The 18,030-nt window shown below is 38.6% G+C and overlaps 1 protein-coding gene across 1 annotated transcript in view; it reads right to left on the reverse strand.

The window, feature by feature from the left end:
• Positions 1-3,592, reverse strand: part of LOC105513691 — a 58,114-nt gene extending 54,522 nt beyond the window's left edge. Inside the window, exons 1-2 of the mRNA XM_011944634.1 lie at positions 3,370-3,592; positions 2,304-2,888 (exon numbers count right to left, since the gene is read on the reverse strand). Coding sequence (XP_011800024.1) covers positions 2,304-2,888; positions 3,370-3,592 — 808 coding nt within the window. The remainder of the gene's footprint in view (positions 1-2,303; positions 2,889-3,369) is intronic.
• Between the last annotated feature and the right edge of the window lie 14,438 nt (positions 3,593-18,030).

The following is an 18,030-nucleotide window of genomic DNA, read 5'->3' on the forward strand; positions in this document are numbered from 1 at the left end:
GGAATATTCATATGTCATTCACCTTTTGCTTTCTTAAAAAAAATAAATTTTCTTTGAAAATGAGCTTACCTTCGGAGGAATGCACCATAAACACAATGCATTAAATTTAGGCTGACTGTTGGTTAGCTGCACAATTGTTTCCTATTTTCACTTGTCACCCCAGCTCCAAAATTTGTTCAAGAACAAGTTTAGCTACATCAAACTTTTACTTGTGTTAATGACCTATAAGTGCCAGTCAGTAAGATGATGCATTCTCATTAGTGGTCTTCACCTCATTAGAAGCCTGCTCTCACTGATAATGGACCTCAGAGGTCAATACAAATCTCAGGGAGAATTCTCTTTAATTTAATAGATAGGCAGGTATGCGGAAGCCAAGTGCTATCTATACGCGGCTACATTTCACATGCCTACAATTGCAAAGGCATCTGAAGAAACCTAGCACTAAATCCCAACACGATTCCTGCTGAAAAAACCACCATTATGTCTAATATCAAGGAGAACTACAAAATTTGGATTTTTCCCATCAAGATTTCAGAAAGTACTAAGAGTCATCAGACTGATCTCAATAACATCCTGGAAAAAGCATCTATATTAAACACTTAAGAATTTATATATTTTTAAATATCTGATCTCATCTCACTTGATAAATAAATGAGCTGCAGTAGCAGGATCCTTAAAAGAAAAAAAAAAATGCAGTGTCATCCCTCCAGCGTTTTCAACAAAAGAGTCAATATTGAAACCTGAGGTAAAACAGTCAATGTCAAAAGTGATGTAGGTATTTCTGTTATTTCTGTTTCTCTCCAAAGGGACTGTTTTGTCTCAGTGTGCATGGGTGATTTTGTAGGTAATCAGCCAACCTAGGATCCACTTAAATAAAGACACTTATAAAGGTAAGAGCATGGCTACTCTGCAAGCTTTCCAAAAGACAGTTTCTAAGAAGTGCAGGCTTACACATGCACAAGCTATCCAAAGTGAGATGTGTTTTCTGAGATAAACTGAAGAAGAAAAGTCTAAATCAACCTTCTCTTCAAAATAAACAAGACACATCAATTCAAGAGAAATTACATACCCAGAAACGTGGCATTTTCGCCAAATACATATTTACAAACTATGTAGGCAAGAAGTTCTGAGATGCCACTGACACCCTGGCCATGTGTCAAGATTGAATCTCACATGAAAGAAATGAAATATGTAATTTGAACCCCAAAATCTAATTTTTCTTACAGGAAAAAGTAAAGCCCCAGAGATCTATGGATGGCTTTGTGTACTTATCTAAGCCATTTTTCTATCATAAAGTATTCACATTTCAGAAAGGCAAAGGTGAAGCAAAGTACGAGCAAAATGGCAAAAATGTTTAAATGCTCAAACACTCTGGTGTCTATTCATAACCGCTCAGGAGCAGAAATCGAAAAGCAGAATTAGATCTGGCTTCTCTCTCAGGCGGTTCCATGATGATTCCGCTGATGCTACAGAATTCAGGTGAAACTTCAGCCAGTCAAGAGGACTAGGCAATTTGTAAAGACTTAGACTTCCAGTGAGCTCCTCGCTATGGTTGACGCGGTGACAAAAATTATCTCCTAGCTTTCATGATTCTAATCCGGAATGAAACCATGCCCATCCTGAGACGATGCGTTTGAGTCACCTTCCTACTAACTCTTCAGTTCTCTAATAAGGGGACTAGTAGCTAAGCGGCCGAGCACTCAATCCTTCACATACTCATCTCCCCAGCTCCTCACTTCGGCAGATAAGCCGGGATTTGCCTCTCGTCAAACCTGTGGAATAAACCACTCCGTCCGACTCAGCGATACTTCTCAAAAAAGAAAGAAAGGTAACATGTGCACGAAGTCATTGGTCTCTACAAAGAAAAAAAATGTCAAACTCGCTGTTCGACAGGATTTCATTCACAATCCTTTCACAAAGTGGTAGTCATTAGCCAATTACTCTTCAAACCGATAATTAAAGAAAATACACACCTACTACGCGCGCACACACGCACACACCCAAACCTGGGGGTGGGAGGTGACGGGGGGAATCTGTCAGGCGCCCAGAAAGTACCGGGTGGACACCGGCCCCGGTCGCAGTCTCCGCTCCCGGGCTGGCGCTCCCCAAGGACGCGTTGGGGACTGCGTTCCGCCTCGCTCCGCCCGGGACAGCCCGCAGCCCCCGCAGGTGTCTGCCCGCACCTCCTGCCCCCCATCCCTTCCCGGGCTCGGCCCGCGGCGTCCGCACTAGGTCCGGGGTGGGGCGGGGCACACTGTTGTCTGCTCTCTCCAAGCGTTCCGGAGCGCGCCGGCGCCACTTACATGCCCAACCGGAGCTGTAGGGCGCTTCCTGGCGGCCAGCCCGCAACCGCCCAGACGCAGAAGCACAGTCGCGAAGACATCTCGGCGAGGCTGATCCACCCTGGCCGCCGCCTGGGCTGCGCGCGGCGCGCCGTTCCCGCTCCGCAAGTCCGAACCCGGCGCAGAAGTTGGGCTCGTCGGACAGAAGTTGGTGCAGAGCTCGCGAGGCTGGCGCGGTGCGTCTGTCTGCGGCTGGAACGGCAGCAGCTTGGCCCCAACAGGCGTCAGAGGCGGCTGGGAGTGCGGGAGGAGCGCCCGGGCGAGCCCCAGAGGCTCGGTGGCCGCTGAGCTGCATGCCCCTGCTCCGCCGGGAGCGACTGAAACCGAGTGAGCCCAGCCGCCCCGCAGCCCCCGCAGCCCCGATGCCATGGAAACGCGCTCGCCGCCCTCCAGCCCCAGCCCCTCCGGAGCGCTTAAAGAGACAGCCACTCCGCCACCGCGGGCGCAAGGCGCTGCTGGGCGTCCCCCACGCCCTGCGCCCTCCTCGCCCCCTCCTCTTCACCCAGCCGCGGGGGGGGGGCTGGGCTCTGGGGACTGGAAGGGCAGCTGGGACGGAAAATAAGGGGCTTCGCTCAGTACTCAGCCTAACTCTCCTCCCACCTCTTCCTACCCTCCCAGCTCCCAGCACACACACTCAAATCCCGCCAAAGAGCCCAAGCAGTCCTGGCTTTTCCCCTCAAACATCAGCCTGCTCAGAACCAAACCAGTTGTTCAGGAGCAGAGACCGAAAGAAGGCTGACTTTTGATTCTCTTGTTCTGCTCGCTCCCCACCCCGAGTCTGGGGAGTCGGTCAGAGCCATAGGCTGAGGGAGGTGTGTTTGAAGTGGGAACCAATTGGCAGCTGATTGAGTCAAATCTGCCAAATCGACAGTTGCAGGACACATCGCCGGCTCATCCAGAAATCCTCCTCACTCAAAACGGGGTCATCTCTCCGTTTTATTTGGCTATCATCTCATCCCCATTAGGCACCAGAGTTATAAGGAGGAGCCAACCCTTTTACAAACTTAATCCCTCCTTTCCTTCAAACCAGCTCCTTTCCCCCAAATATAAGGAGGAACAGCCCCTCCTGCTCGGAATGGGAAGCTCTCTGGCTGCGGTGCTGGCCAGCGCAGCCTGGGATGCACAGCCAAGCGCGAGGCAGTCGCCAGCAGCTCAGGCCGTAGTCTGTGCCTCTGCCCGGTGCCAGCTGCTGTCTGGAAGGCCACAAACCTCTGGAGTCTGTTTCGTGAAAATAAAAATCTATGGTGCATCGTGCCCTCCAATAAAGGACAGCCCAGACTCCGAAGCCATAATCTGCTGTTTATCGCTGAAAAAAAAAAAAAATGGATCAATCTGCAGTGGGACGACTTTTTTCTTTGATTCCTAAACTTACCAAAAGTGGCTTTCCAGTGACTCGTTCATGTCAAATACTGTACTCAAAGTGGTACCACCTGATTTCCTCAGTTCTGGGAGCCCTAAAAGGATCTTTCCCAAATGGTTATGTGGGCTCCCTCTTGTCCTGCATGTTTGAAATAACCATCTGGCTCTTAGATTCAGTGTTTTGAGCCTTTGTTCCCTTTTCTTTCTTCCTTTCTTTTTTTTTGGTTCTGTCGCCCAGGCTGGAGTGCAATGGCGAGATCTCGGCTCACTGCAATCTCCGCCTCCTGGGTGCAAGAGATTCTCCTGCTTCAGCCTCAACAGGCGCGCGCCACCACGCCCAGCTAATTTTTTTGTATTTTCAGTAGAGATGGAGTTTCACCATGTTGGCCAGGATGGTCTCCTGACCTTGTTATCTGCCCGCCTCGGCCTCCCAAAGTGCTGGGATTACAGGCGTGAGCCACCGAGCCCGGCCCAACTGGGCTTATACAGAAGGAATTGAGAAGCAAACTTTTGTCCTTTCTCTGAAAAGGAAAAAAAAGATGGAGGTGAGATAAAACCAAACTGCACCTGAATTCTTCAGCATTCTGTGACTTTGCTCTCCTTGAGTTTCAGAGTATGGAATTCATGCCACCCTACAGTATCTTCTATTTCTCTGAGACATATCCGTATCTTTTACTTCTTTTAAAATTGAAGTTTAATTTAGTAAATTGAAAAAGCCACAGGTACAAGTACATATGTAAACATCTTTGTCCTTTGACAAATATCTTTAACAAACATAATTTTTGAGCTCTTTCCACAATAGAAATCATTACCTAACCCCCCTTATTTCATTAAAAAAAATAAAGATTCATTCTGACTTCTCTTTATAAATGCCAGATATACATCAACCAGGCCTTCTCTAACCCCAGAGACAGTGGACTTGGTGACAGTGCTGATTGTCTACTGTAGAGATGCATTGTAACTTGGCTAATTAATTAGTTCTAATATTAACAGGCCTAGCATAGGCTGCTAAAACACGTTGACAATTTAAAAATATATTTTTAACTCTTCTAACTTCTACTCAACCTCTTTGCCACCTTTTTAAACAAGTAACAAAGTTGATTGCTTAATTTCACCTCCTCTTTTTTTTCTTCCCTCTTCTGGTGAGATGCTAATGAACAGTGAAATGACCAAGGCAGGCAGGGCATTGTGGGGGAACAAGGAAAGAAGAGAAACTGGCTAATACACAAAAATGGTGGTTTCTGAATTGAGTGTACTAACTATATAAGGTGGGGTTGTTTTTCTCCCCATCTGGATATAGCTATAGGTAAAAAAATAATAATAATCCTCTCCATTGATTTGATTTTTTGTTTGTCTTTTGAATGAAATGTAAAGACTCCAGATTGTTTCACTACAGTTTGATCTTAATTATTTTAATACAAATTTATAGCATACCTAGAGATGACAGCAAAAATTAATTGTACTCCAAAATTTCCTTTGACTTGCTAAGCTTTTATTTGCTCCTGAACTAGTTTTAACTCTGCTTGGATGTATCTCCAACCAATTGCATTCCCTCCTGGAATGTAAAAAGTTTCTAAACATTCTCTTTCATAATATCACTGAAAGTCTTGCATAAATAATAGATCACATTTATTACAAGGCTAAGTTTTATGTAAGCCACAGCTAATATTCAGAATTATTTTAAAAGATAAAGAATAATAGAAATACAAGAATGTTTGTAAATCATCTGATTGCATAGTTGTTTAGTAAAGGACAGCTTAGGTACGTGGGAAGTAACTAAGCCCATTGAAAATCATAAATTAGAAAATTTTCCTTTTATATACATTGGTTTCAAAGCACATTTTTACTATAGATGAATATTTGAAGCACTTAGGATGCTACAGAATAAATATGAATAGTGTACATTTCAAAAAGTGAGATTTATTTCAAATTATTCTAGCATGGATGATAATATGAACACAATGTCATGTAAGCAACATCATTAAATGAAATATACTCTTCTAACATAAGTGTTAAAATTTTGCCACGAACTTGAAAACACTGATTTGAAATCAGCTCCCCTTCTGCAGTATATTCATACAATTTTGAAATAACTGGTTATTTGGTTTGATTGGTTGGGTGTGCTATATCTTTAAAAAAAACAAAGTATTATGAAACCTGTTAGTTATAATCTTCCATATTATAAGAACAATGCAGTTTGGTATTGGGGGTTGTTATGGACACACAAAATGAAGGCAGACACAGACAAAACAATTAACTCGGCCTTTATTGTCAAAGGAAAATAAATTTTAAATTTAACCAAGCAAGAGAATGAGCCAGTTACACAAAAACCAATTTTAAAAATAAGAGAATAAAAAGTTTTGTGTTGATGATATCCCTTCTTTGGACATAAATATTACAGAAAAAAATCCAGAAACATTATCTATTTTTATTTTTGTTAATGATCTTTCACAATCTCAATCTAGACAGATTCTTAAAAATAAGTTAGAAATTGAAGACAAACATTCTATCTAAAAGGAGTCCTAAAGATTTTGAGGGGGTCCTTCATGGGAATTCCACATGCCACTTCACTCTCCCTCCAGACCTGTATCAAAGGAGTAATAAATCTAACCAGCTTCTTTCTTGTTAGGAAGGGGTGGGGTAGGCCAATTTAATGCTTTATGTATGCTGGTTGTAAAAGGGGATGCTTACCTAAAAAAATTAAATTCCGACCAGATGTTCTAAAAATCTTCTTGAGTTCCTGCTTGAAGCTTTACAGTTACCAAATACTTTATCGTCTCATCTGTCTTCTTCTCATTGAGAAATTGTTGATCCATGGCAATTCAACAAGCAGGCTGCTACAAAAACCTTCCAGCCAAAGCTTTTCAGTCCTGCTCTCCTGCACACAAAAACTTCCAGTGTCTATATGAGGACAGGAAAGGAGTACAGGCCACTTCATTCAGCAGGTGTTGTAGGTTGAAAGAGGAGGAGGTCAGAAAGCAGTTCTTTAAAGGACAGCTTCTGTCACCTGAAAGTGTAATAAATTGCCATTATAAAAATGCCTAAAGCACTAATGAGCCATAGACATTGAAATCTTGATATCAGGCAAAATAGAACGAAGTTCACCTGGGAACCAACTGAGATTGTCACACGAAGATGTGAATAATCATTCTCCCTTTGGCTTAATCTGCCACTAAATTCTGCCCCCCCAAATCCATAGTTTTTCTCTCTCTCTCTCTTTTTATAGAAAATAATAAATTCTTCATAAAACTCATGAAATATATGGCTAGTGATCTATACATAATTTCTCAGCACTCCAATCTTCATTGTTCATAAAGACTTCCCAATCAGATTTGAGTTAAATGGAATGATCAGATCTGGAATTATATGTATTTATTAGAACAGAATTGGAAGATTAGCCCAAATACATATTTTTTTAGAAACTACTTTGCACAGATCATGCTTTTTTGGGGGCGTATGGGGTGAAAAATATGTAACTTTAAATTTATAATCTAAACCATTTTTAAGTGTGTAATCCTGTACTGTTAAGTATATTGTTGTGCAACAGATCTCTAGAACTTTTTTATCTTGCAAACTGAATCCATATCCATAAATACTAATTCTCCCTCTCCCTTTCTCCCAGCCCTTGGCAACCGCCTTTCTATTTTCTGTTTCTGTGTTCACTATTTTAGATACTTCATATGAATAGAATCATAGAGTATTTGTTCCTTTATGACTGGCTTATTTTGCTTAGCATAATATCCTTGAGGTTCATCCATATTGTGGCATATGACAGGATTTCCTCCTTTTTAAGGCTTTATAATATTCCATTGTATGTATATAAATTTTCTTTATCCATTAATCTGTCAGTGAACATTTGGGTTGTTTCCACCTCTTGGCTATTGTAAATAATGCTGCAATAAACATGGATGTTCAAATATCTCTTTGAGATCTTGCTTTTAATTATTCTGACTATATACCCAAAAGTGGGATTGCTGGAACATACAGTAGTTCTATTTTTAACATTTTGAGGAAGTTTCATACACTTTTCCATAATGGTTATACTAATTTACCAACAGCATGCAAAGGCTTTCTTTTCTCCATATCCTTTCCAATATTTGTTATATTTTACCTTTTTGATAATAGTCATTCTAACAGGTATGAGGTGATATCTCATTGTGGTTGTAACTTGAATTTATCTGATGATTAGTGATATTAAGTAACTTTTCATACACCTGTTGGACATTTTTATGTCTTCTTGGGAAAATGTCTATTCAGGTTCTTTGTCCATTTTTAAAAATTGGGTTATTTGTTTTCTTCCTATTGAATCGTTTGTGTTTCTTTTATAGACATACCTTAGAGATACTGCAAGTTCAATTCCAGACCACCACAATAATATGAATATTATATTCATATATATGAATATGACCACCCAATAAAGTGAATCACATGAATTTTTTGGTTTCCCAGTACATATAAAAATTACATTTACACTATACTGTAGACTATTAAGTGTGCAATAGCATTATGTTGAAGTGTGCAATAGCATTATGTTTAAAAAAAAGGTACATACTTTACTTTAAAAAAATACTGCTAAAAAAAAGGCTAACAATTAACTGAGCCTTCAACAAGTCATACTCTTTGCTGGTAGAGGCTCTTGCCTCAATGTTAGTGGCAGCTGACTGATCAGAGTAGTGATTGCTATAGGTTGGGATGGCTGTGGACATTTCTTAAAATAAGACAACAATAAAGTTTGCCCCATTGACTGACTCTCTTTCACAAAAGATTTGTCTGTAGCATGCAATACTATTTACAGCATTTCCTCACAGCAGAACTTCTTTCCAAAGTGGAGTTAATTCTTGCAGGTGCTGTGGTTGCCTCATCAACTAAGCTATGTAATAATCTAAATCTTTTGTTGTCATTGGAACAATGTACAAAGTATCTTCATCAGAAGTAGTTTCCATCTGAAAAAAATCATTTTCATTGCTCATCTGTAAGTGCCAACTCTTTAATGTTTGATCGTGAGATTTCAGTATTTCAATCACATCTTCAGATTCCACTTTGAATTCTAGTTCATTTGCTATTTCCACTACATCAGCAGTTCCTTCCTCAACTGAAATCCTGAACCTCTCAAAGTTATCCATGAGAGTTAGAATAAACTTCTTCCAAACTTCTTTTAATGCTGTTATTTTGACCTCCTCATCATGAATGTTCTTAATTACATACAAAATGGTGAATTCTTTCCAGAAGGTTTTCCATTTTCTTTTCCTGTATACATCAGAAGAATCACTACATTTGGCAGCTATCATCTTACAAAATGAATTTTTGCCATTATAAAAATGTGTAAGCCCAAATTGTGGCTTAGGCTGTAACTCACCAGCCCAACGTGATGGTGCTTGAAAGTTCATTATTTTATGCTTTCATACAAACATAGAGCACATTTGCACCTGGAGTATTTTCTATAGTTTTGTTTGTGTGTTTGTACAGCAGATGAAACAGGCAGCTTCAGCTTACTATACAACTATGGAGCATAGTATCAAAAGTATAGGCAGCATACTCTCAAGAAAGTGAAAAGACAACTCATAGAAAGGTTTAAAATATTTATGTCATATATCTGAGAAAAGATTAGTATTCAGCATATATAAAGAATGCTTACAACTCAACAATTTTTAAAAATGGGAAAATGATTTAGATAGACATTTAGAAGATATATAAAAAGTCAATAAACATGTGAAAAGAGGCTCAACATCATTAATCATTAGGGAAATGCCATTCAAAATCATAATGAAATGCTACTTCACACCTACTGTGATGCTGTAATACAATCAAAGGTACAACAACAAATGTTGGCAATGATATGGAAAATTCGAATCTTCATACATTGCTGGATGTAGTGATACAGCCACTTTGAAAAATAGCTTGGTAGTTCTTCCAAATATCAGACATAAAGTTGCCATATGACCCAACAATCTCACTGCTAGGCCAAGATAATCAAAAACATGTCCACACAAAGACTTGTACAATAATGTTCATAGCAGCATTATTTATAATAGCCAAAAATTGGAGATAACTTCAGTGTTCATCAATTAACAAACAGATAAACATAAACAAAATGTGGTACATCTATACAGTAGAATATTACATAGCCATAAATAAAAAGGAATGAAGTACTGATATATGCTATAACATGGGTGAACCTTGAAAACCTTATGCTAAGTAAAAGAGGTCAGACAAAATGGGCCACATATTGACTTATGAATCTATGTATATAAAAGGTCTAGAATAGACAAATTCATAAAGACAGAAAGTGAATTAGTGGTTTTGAGAGGCTGGGGGCAGGAAGAAATGGGGAGTGACTGTTAATATTTATAGGGTTTCCTTTGGAGGTGATGATATGTTCTGGCATTAGATAGTAGTGATGATTCTGGAATTAAATATCTGCAATTAGTATTTTCACACAACTTCGTGAAAATATTGAAAAGCACTTTAAAAGGATAAATTTTGTGGTATGTAAATTATATCTCTCTTAAAAAAAAAAAAAAAAAGCACAGTCTGCAGACCAGTGTCAAACTGCAAAGTGTTTTATACTGGTCCTCAACAAGATGAGAAGCTTATGCCAAAATGAAAGCAGACTAAAGCACTAAGCACATTAGTTTAGCAGACTCTTTTATGACAAGATTTTTTCAATGGAGTATGCAGTCCATTGACTTTGATTCTGAGGTAAGCTCCTTATCACTCTGTGGGCCAGGTAATGAAGAGTTTAAAAACCAGCCATTTTAAGCAAAACATCTATAATCTAAATGCCTCACTTTGAGAGTGCACTTGCCAGTGGTTACATGATACACTATTGAATAAATTAAGATATTCATAATTTTTAAGGAAAACATTTTTTATATGTTTATAAAAATAAACATTTTTTAATTTTTAAGGAAAACATTCCAAATGTATATCTTATCTATTGCTTGTACTTAGTAACATAACTTCAGTTCCACTCATCATGCCTCTGTATGTCATGCAGAGAGTTAGGTAACAGAAATAAAGAAGAAAGAGGAGCAGAAGAAAGAGGAGGAGACTAGGAAGTTGAGAAGAAGGAAAGGTGAAGGAGGAGGAAGAAACATCTAAATAGTAAGACAGATGCTGCATGCTCAAAGAGTTTACTCTATCTCAGATGAGTCAGCCATGTGACTTGTCCAATGTGTCCAATGTGGTTAGTATCATGAGATAAGTAGGTATAAAATGCAGATAACTGAGGCGTTACTTTGGGGAAACATATGCTTTCTATATGTCAAGAAATTCTTCCTCCAGCTGTATATGAGGTGAGTCATAAAGAATGAATAGAAGTTCCGAAGGCACACATGTTTGAACATTAAAGAACGAACCAGAGTTAATTTAACAAGAAGGCCATTTGTATAAACTGGAATTTGTCAAAGTGTGGTCCCCAAACCAGCAGCTTCAGCATTGCCTGAGGACTTGTCAGAAATAATTCTCAGGCCCGTCCAATACTACTGAACCAGACAGTCTGAGGGTGGGGATTTGTGTTTTGACTTGTCAGAAATAATTCTCAGGCCCATCCAATACTACTGAACCAGACAGTCTGAGGGTGGGGGTTTGTGTTTTGACAAGCCCTTCAAGTGATTATGATGCATACAAAAGTTTGAAAACAGTTGTTTTAGAGAAGTATAGCAAATAGTTTAAAAAATAGATGCTAAATTTTAAAAGGAAAAACAAAACATAGAGTTCCAATTTAACACAGTAAAATCGACCACACAGTTTTATCTTTCCTCCCTCCTAAACCTCATTAACTGAAGACTAAATAAATGTTTTAAGTTCTTATCCAACCAAGTCAAACAGAAGAGGAGAAAACAACTACCAACTGTTTCAAAATAGTTTGGAAGATAGAAGCCTGATGCAGGATTCCTAACTGCCTTCATAGACAGAAGTCACAAAAGTTACAGGGTTAGTGCCTCCAGAAGGCAATGTCTGTAAGAAGAGAAGTGACTTCACTCATGAGAGAAGATGGCTGAGGGACTTAGTGCTTGAAGGCACTAAGCATCCTGGAAGATGACATTGATGAGGGATCTGGATGTAAAATACGTAGAGTAATTGACTCCCTGGTGTTCCCTTCTCCTTCTGCCCCTCAGGAGACAGGGGATATATTCTCTGGAGTAACTGAGTTGCAGGGGTCCAGCTTTGACAGAGATGAATCAGAGGGCTGAGCAAAAGAGAACTAGGTAAAAGTCTACAGGATGAACTGAGGGGCTCTCACGGCTCATCTCACTTGTGTTTCCCAGAAACTTGTGTCTAAGTACGTATCTTGCACCACGAGGGAGGTTGGAGGATTGTCTTCTGGAGATCTCAATGAAAGGACCAGTAACTGATAACCTTCAAGTGAAGTCCACCACTTGACTACTCCCATCCACAAAAACAGCTTCCTTTGAATATAATCGTTTTAGTGCTTACTCTTAAATATAATCAGCCAAGAATCGCCACATATGAAGAAAGTTTCCAGTTTGTAGAGACCTACATGTAAAGAACAGATATAAAGAAACTGAGAAAAGAAATGCATTCTCCTTACCCCAATTATCTTCAGAAACACAATAGGATACTTTACATTTACATACACAAAATTGTTTAGCTGTGAAAAAGGAACATTAAGTAAATGAGAGATAGGTCTTTGACATTAAAAACAAGGTAACTGCAGTGAAAAAAATATTTAACAGAAAGGTCAGAAATAAATCAAGAAAATCTCTCAGAAGAGCGAGAGAAAATAGAAAAGAAAAGGAAATCAGTAGACTAATCTAGGAGAACTAGAAAGAGAGGAAAGGAGAAAACAAAATGAGGAAATTATCAAAGAAATACTTCAAGAACTGAAAGACATATCTCTAAACTGAAATGGCCCACAGAGTACCTGGGACGATAAAGACTCACCTCATCATGAAATTTCAGAACAGACACAACAGAAAGAAAATCCTAAAAGGGGCAGAGATAGCACACATACAAAAGATATCATTCAGAATATCATTGGACTTTTGGAAAAGAAACATCAAAATGATATAAAATAGGGAAGCAATAACTTCAAAATATAGAGGGAAACAATTTTAACCTACTATTCCATACTCAGCTAAACTATCAATCAAGGGTAAAAGTAAAACATTTTCCAGACATATAAAAACTAAAAAAACTGAGCCCCACCATACCCTTTCCTGGAAGCTACCAGAGGAAATGCCTCAGCAAAATGAAGAAGTTAATTAAGAAAGAAGAACATATGAACACCAGAAAATAGGCAAAGGGAATTTGTAGGAAATTGGCAAAGGGAATTGTACAATTCAACCTATGAGCCAGAACTAAAAAGTGTCCTATTAAATGAGAATGAATAGGGAGTAGAGGATGAATATCTCCAAATGATAAAAGGAGGTAGGTCATTTAGTGTGTTTGGGAGTTACAGGATTTATTTCTGTGCATGGAACATTTGAGGGGAAAATGAACTACTTATGTATGAAAAAACACAAGACAATTATTAACTATAGAAAAAAATCGAAGTTCATATGAGAAAATAAATCTTCTAAGACATTATTTGGCTTAGCTGTAAACAATATTCCACATATAAAATAATGCAAATATTCATACAGACATAATTGAGAGCACAGAGGAGAGGAAGAAGGTTTAGGAAGCGTGGATATAGCAGATCCAAAACAGGGAGGAAGTTAATGAATATAGGTTAATGTTGATAAGTTATGAAGTAACGAATGGGATATTCTATCAGAGAGTGGTATATGTATGAAAAAACAAAGTAAAGTTATAGGACAGAAAAAGAAGAGAAAAGCAGACTGTTTTGTAATGTGATCAAGCTTTCTCTGAGCAGATGCATGAATTCTTGGAAGAAAATAGTCATTCCAAATTTGGGGAGTAAATATTCCAGGCAGCAGTAATAACAAGCGTTTTAAAATTTTGAAACAGAAATAAATTTGGTGTGTGTCAGAGAGGACAAGAAGACCAGTAAGCACTGAGCAAGCAGGAACAATAAAAGAAACATAACTATATGGGAGAAAAAAAAATGAGCTTCAAGATTGAGATATATCTAAGAAGATTCCATGATTCATAGAAAAACAAAACAGTATCATATCTGAAATCCGTATCATGGATTTCTCCTGTTCCACATTACGCTGTCTTAACTTCTTTACCATTTTTGTAGCACCAATCATTAATACCACAAGGTCCTGTATTGTAGTAAACACTAAGCAAAAAGTTATTTGGTTAATATATCTGCATCTACTGCTTGTTAAGGAATTAGTTCATTACCAAATAAATCATGCCTCCTCACATTTCTATCTGCTCTACTCCATTTTGCATTTCTCAATATAATCTTCATCTTCCTGATTTCCTATTTGCATTTTAAATAGTAGTGACTTATAATATTTCACATTTTCTGAAAACACAAGGCTCTTGTGTAGAAATTATAATTAGGCTGGCTGGGCAATGTTCTATTATTAGTAAGAATTGTGATTTTTTTTGGAGTTGTGGGTTAATTGCTAATAACTGTATGCAGTGTTTTCCCTCAAGATGTTTTCTATTACAGTAATTAACTGAGCAGCTGGGAGAGCAGACATTAACCATTTATCTTCACAGTAGCCCTCACTTGGGACTCTCCCAAAACCTTTGCACATGGCTTTATTTGTTGTTTGATAGGTAATTTAGGAGAGAAGAATAAATGATATAGGATGTTCATACTTTGGGATAGATAGCAAGTTTAAAACTTTTTTTGGAAGAATTCTTTATCATGTATGTGATAAATAGATTCTGAGAACCACAGAATGTATTTTAGTTAAACAGACTTCTTGGGCTAGTTTTTATGGGCATGCTTCTTTTAATATCCTCATATAATGAAATTCTATCACAGTGTATGCGTCAGAAGCCTGAGTTACTCTGAAGACACCACTGGTTTATCTGTTTACAAAGTAGATTGGATCAGTGAAAGCTGGTTAATACTAAAAAGTCTGTTCCATAAAACTTTAGGAGCCGCTTTGCCTGACAGCCCTATTCTTTTTCATGATAGCAGAATCCCATCAGATTATTAACTCAGCTCTGCTCCTTGATTTCAGTATCCTGCATTCCCTCTGAGACTCTTGGTTCTTCCATGTGTGCATTCCTGCTTACTACCTGCTATGGCCCCAATCTCAATACTCTATGAAAAATCTGATGCTTGACCCCAGCTTCTCCTTACCAACTCCACTATTGTTAAATGGACTCTAGCCCTGCCAACTTCCTTTCTATAGAATGCAAAAACCTGTATCTTTTCTTAGTACAAGGGCATTAATTTTCTTTTAAGGGGGCATTTTATTTAATATTGTTTTAAAAAGCAATGTCCAAACCACAGGCAGCACTTAGTACAGAAGAAGAAAAAAAAATGAAGGTAGACTTTTAGAAAATTGTTAGGTACATAAGAATGTTTTATCTTCTCTCCTGTTGAATAAAATAATACATTTTCTACTATTCAGATATCATCACTTTTTTTAACCCCATTTCTCCAGAGGCAAAAATTTTATTTCTTCTTAAGATTACGCCTTTTCTTTAAGTCCAGAAAAGCTCTGGGTTTATACTGTCATGAGCATTTGGTTGTAAAAGCCTCACTAGAAAGAAAGCTATCTGATTTTCTGTAATTTCACAGAAGCCACACAAAAAAAGAGCATGCCAGGGCCTCTGGTAAATGAGGCTGGCTGCAGTTTCCCTCCCACTCTGAAAATTTCAGTTAAGGGACCCTGATCCTCTGTGCTGTGGTTGGTGGTGGCTTGGTACAACCCATTGGGGCCACTCAGTCAGTGACAGTGGTCAAAAGGAAGATTCACCTATCAGAGACCATGCTCATGAGTCCAAAATTGTCAAGTCTGAAGCCTATTTTGTATTTGAGACATCCTGAATATTTGAAGGCAAACAAAATTGTAGTATATGTGAGGGGAACTTTCCATACAGATTAGACACTAGAAAACTCACCAAGAGCCTGAGCCATTGACTGGAACAACCTGGAAACACTGACAAGACAACCAAAGTTACTAGGATGTGGAGTCTGGATTAGATACAAATAAGTGTGAGTCTGTGGTCCTCAGGGTCAGTGAGAATTTCAAGCAAAAATAAAGCAATATCCTGTGTACCTTCTTGGAAAAGAAATTTATCGGACCACTTAGATATGGATGAGGAAGCTCTGGGGCATCCTGCTTCTTCTTCTAGAAAACCTGGATTCCATGGACTCACTCTCTCTGTACAGCATTCAGACCTAAACGATGCTATCTGCTTAATTATTTATAAACAGTGCCTTGAAGGGGAATACTTTAATGAATATTTTTTGATTGACTGGTTGTTGAACCAGTTTTGGAAAAGCCCTGCAAAGCATGACTCAAAATATAAATTGAATTTAGAAAATATCAGCTTACATATTCCAAAAAAAATGGTAAGCACTTCTTAACTTGCCCTCACAATTTTTCCTCGTGGCAAACCATTTTCCAACACACTCCCAGCAGTAAGTAACATGGGAAGGTTAAAAAAAAAAAAAAAAAAGCCAATATTTTATTTTCTGCCCACCTAACAATGAAATTAACGTGACAAAATTTGAGTTGCTTATTTCACATTCATATCCAAATGTTTTAATTTTACTGTCCACTACCCCCATCCAAATTTATTTTGAGCTCCTTGAGATGGAAAATATGTCTCTTAATCATTTATCTTCACAGGAGCCCAGACACTGTTTGGTGAGGCCATGTTGAATGATTGAAGTACTTTAATTAAAACCAAATATCCTAGGCCAGGCGCGGTGGCTCACACCTGTAATCCCAGCACTTTGAGAGGCCGAGGCAGGCGCATCACGAGGTCAGGAGATTGAGACCATCCTGGCTAACATGGTAAAACCCCATCTCTACTAAAAATACAAAAACTTAGCCAGGCATGGTGGCGGGCACATGTAGTCCCAGCTACTTGGGAGGCTGAGGCAGGAGAATGGCGTGAACCCGGGAGGCAGAGCTTGCAGTGAGCCGAGATCACACCACTGCACTCCAGCCTGGGCGACAGAGCGAGACTCTGTCGAAAAACAAACAAACAAACAAAAAAACAAATATCCTAAAGGCCAACTAAAAACTAACAAAAAAGTTAACTTTATATTGCCATTAATACCTTGATTAACAGAAAAAAAAAAGTAAGATAACAATATCTGTTTTGGTTAAAATATAAACACCATCCCATCTAAGAAATTAAAACCGAGGACAAGTCTTGACATTCGGCGAGTTCTTTATAAGCAAAGAAACGCATAAGGTTTTGCTGTAATTCAAGAGCCACTCTTGTCAGCGCTTTAAAGAGAGTAGAAATTAAGCTACATTAAAGTTTGTCTTGGCCCAGTTATAGAATGAGAGCAAGCATCTATGGAATGGTTCCAGGATAGGTTTCAAATCAGTTTGAATCCCACTATTGGGTCCTTATTAGGACTTCAGGGGACAGCCAAGAATTACATTTAATTCATTATCTTGTTCTGAAAGTGGTACATTGACTGCTACACAAATTGAAAGCAGCATTTACACAAGCTAATACCTATGGTATCTTTCCAATTTATCTTTTAGGCATTATCACTTCCCAGTGTGCCTCCTTGAAAGTTTGACATGTGGCCTGAATTCTCATTTTGTAGGATGATAGCTATTCACCCTGAAGAGAACATTGAAGAAAATGGCCCTGCATTAAAGTGTTAAGAATGCTACCTGAAATACATTTTAAAAGATTTGAAAATAGCTACAGCCTTGTGGCAGAAATTGTGTTAAGAACATACCTTCTAAGCAGTTCATTCTCTCTAGATTAAGCTGCAGCATTCTTGAGTTAATTCATTGCTGTTTAGCTCATGTTAGTCAATCTGGTGTAAATTCACAATGGAATTACTGTCCCCCTTTTTGAAACATTCAAGGCAACCAATTTTTGTCCATCACTGTTCTTGAAAAGAGAGAAAATTTAAACAATATGTTTGTCTCTGTGATGTCAAAATAACTATGTTAAAATTCAAGACAGGAAACTGTTCCTTTAGTAAACCAGGAGGGATGAAGCAGGAAGAAATGTTGCCCACACATAGAGTGACTTTGAATAGTTCATTGATCTCACTGCTTAGCACCCCGTTTTATGGAGTATTAACAAAACCCTGCATAGATATGAAATTGACAGTATAATCCTAGAGTGTTTTATGTTACTAGACACTAGCGACTGAGAATACTGTATTGACGCTCAGATTTCAGCCAATAGCCCTCCAAACAACTCATATTAATGCTGTACATTGATATGAAACCTTTCTTCCAAAAGGACAAAGCACTTCCTTAAAATTGCCTTGCTG

Source organism: Colobus angolensis, unplaced genomic scaffold (assembly GCF_000951035.1).
Source record: "Colobus angolensis palliatus isolate OR3802 unplaced genomic scaffold, Cang.pa_1.0 Scaffold234, whole genome shotgun sequence".
NCBI lineage: Eukaryota > Metazoa > Chordata > Mammalia > Primates > Cercopithecidae > Colobus > Colobus angolensis.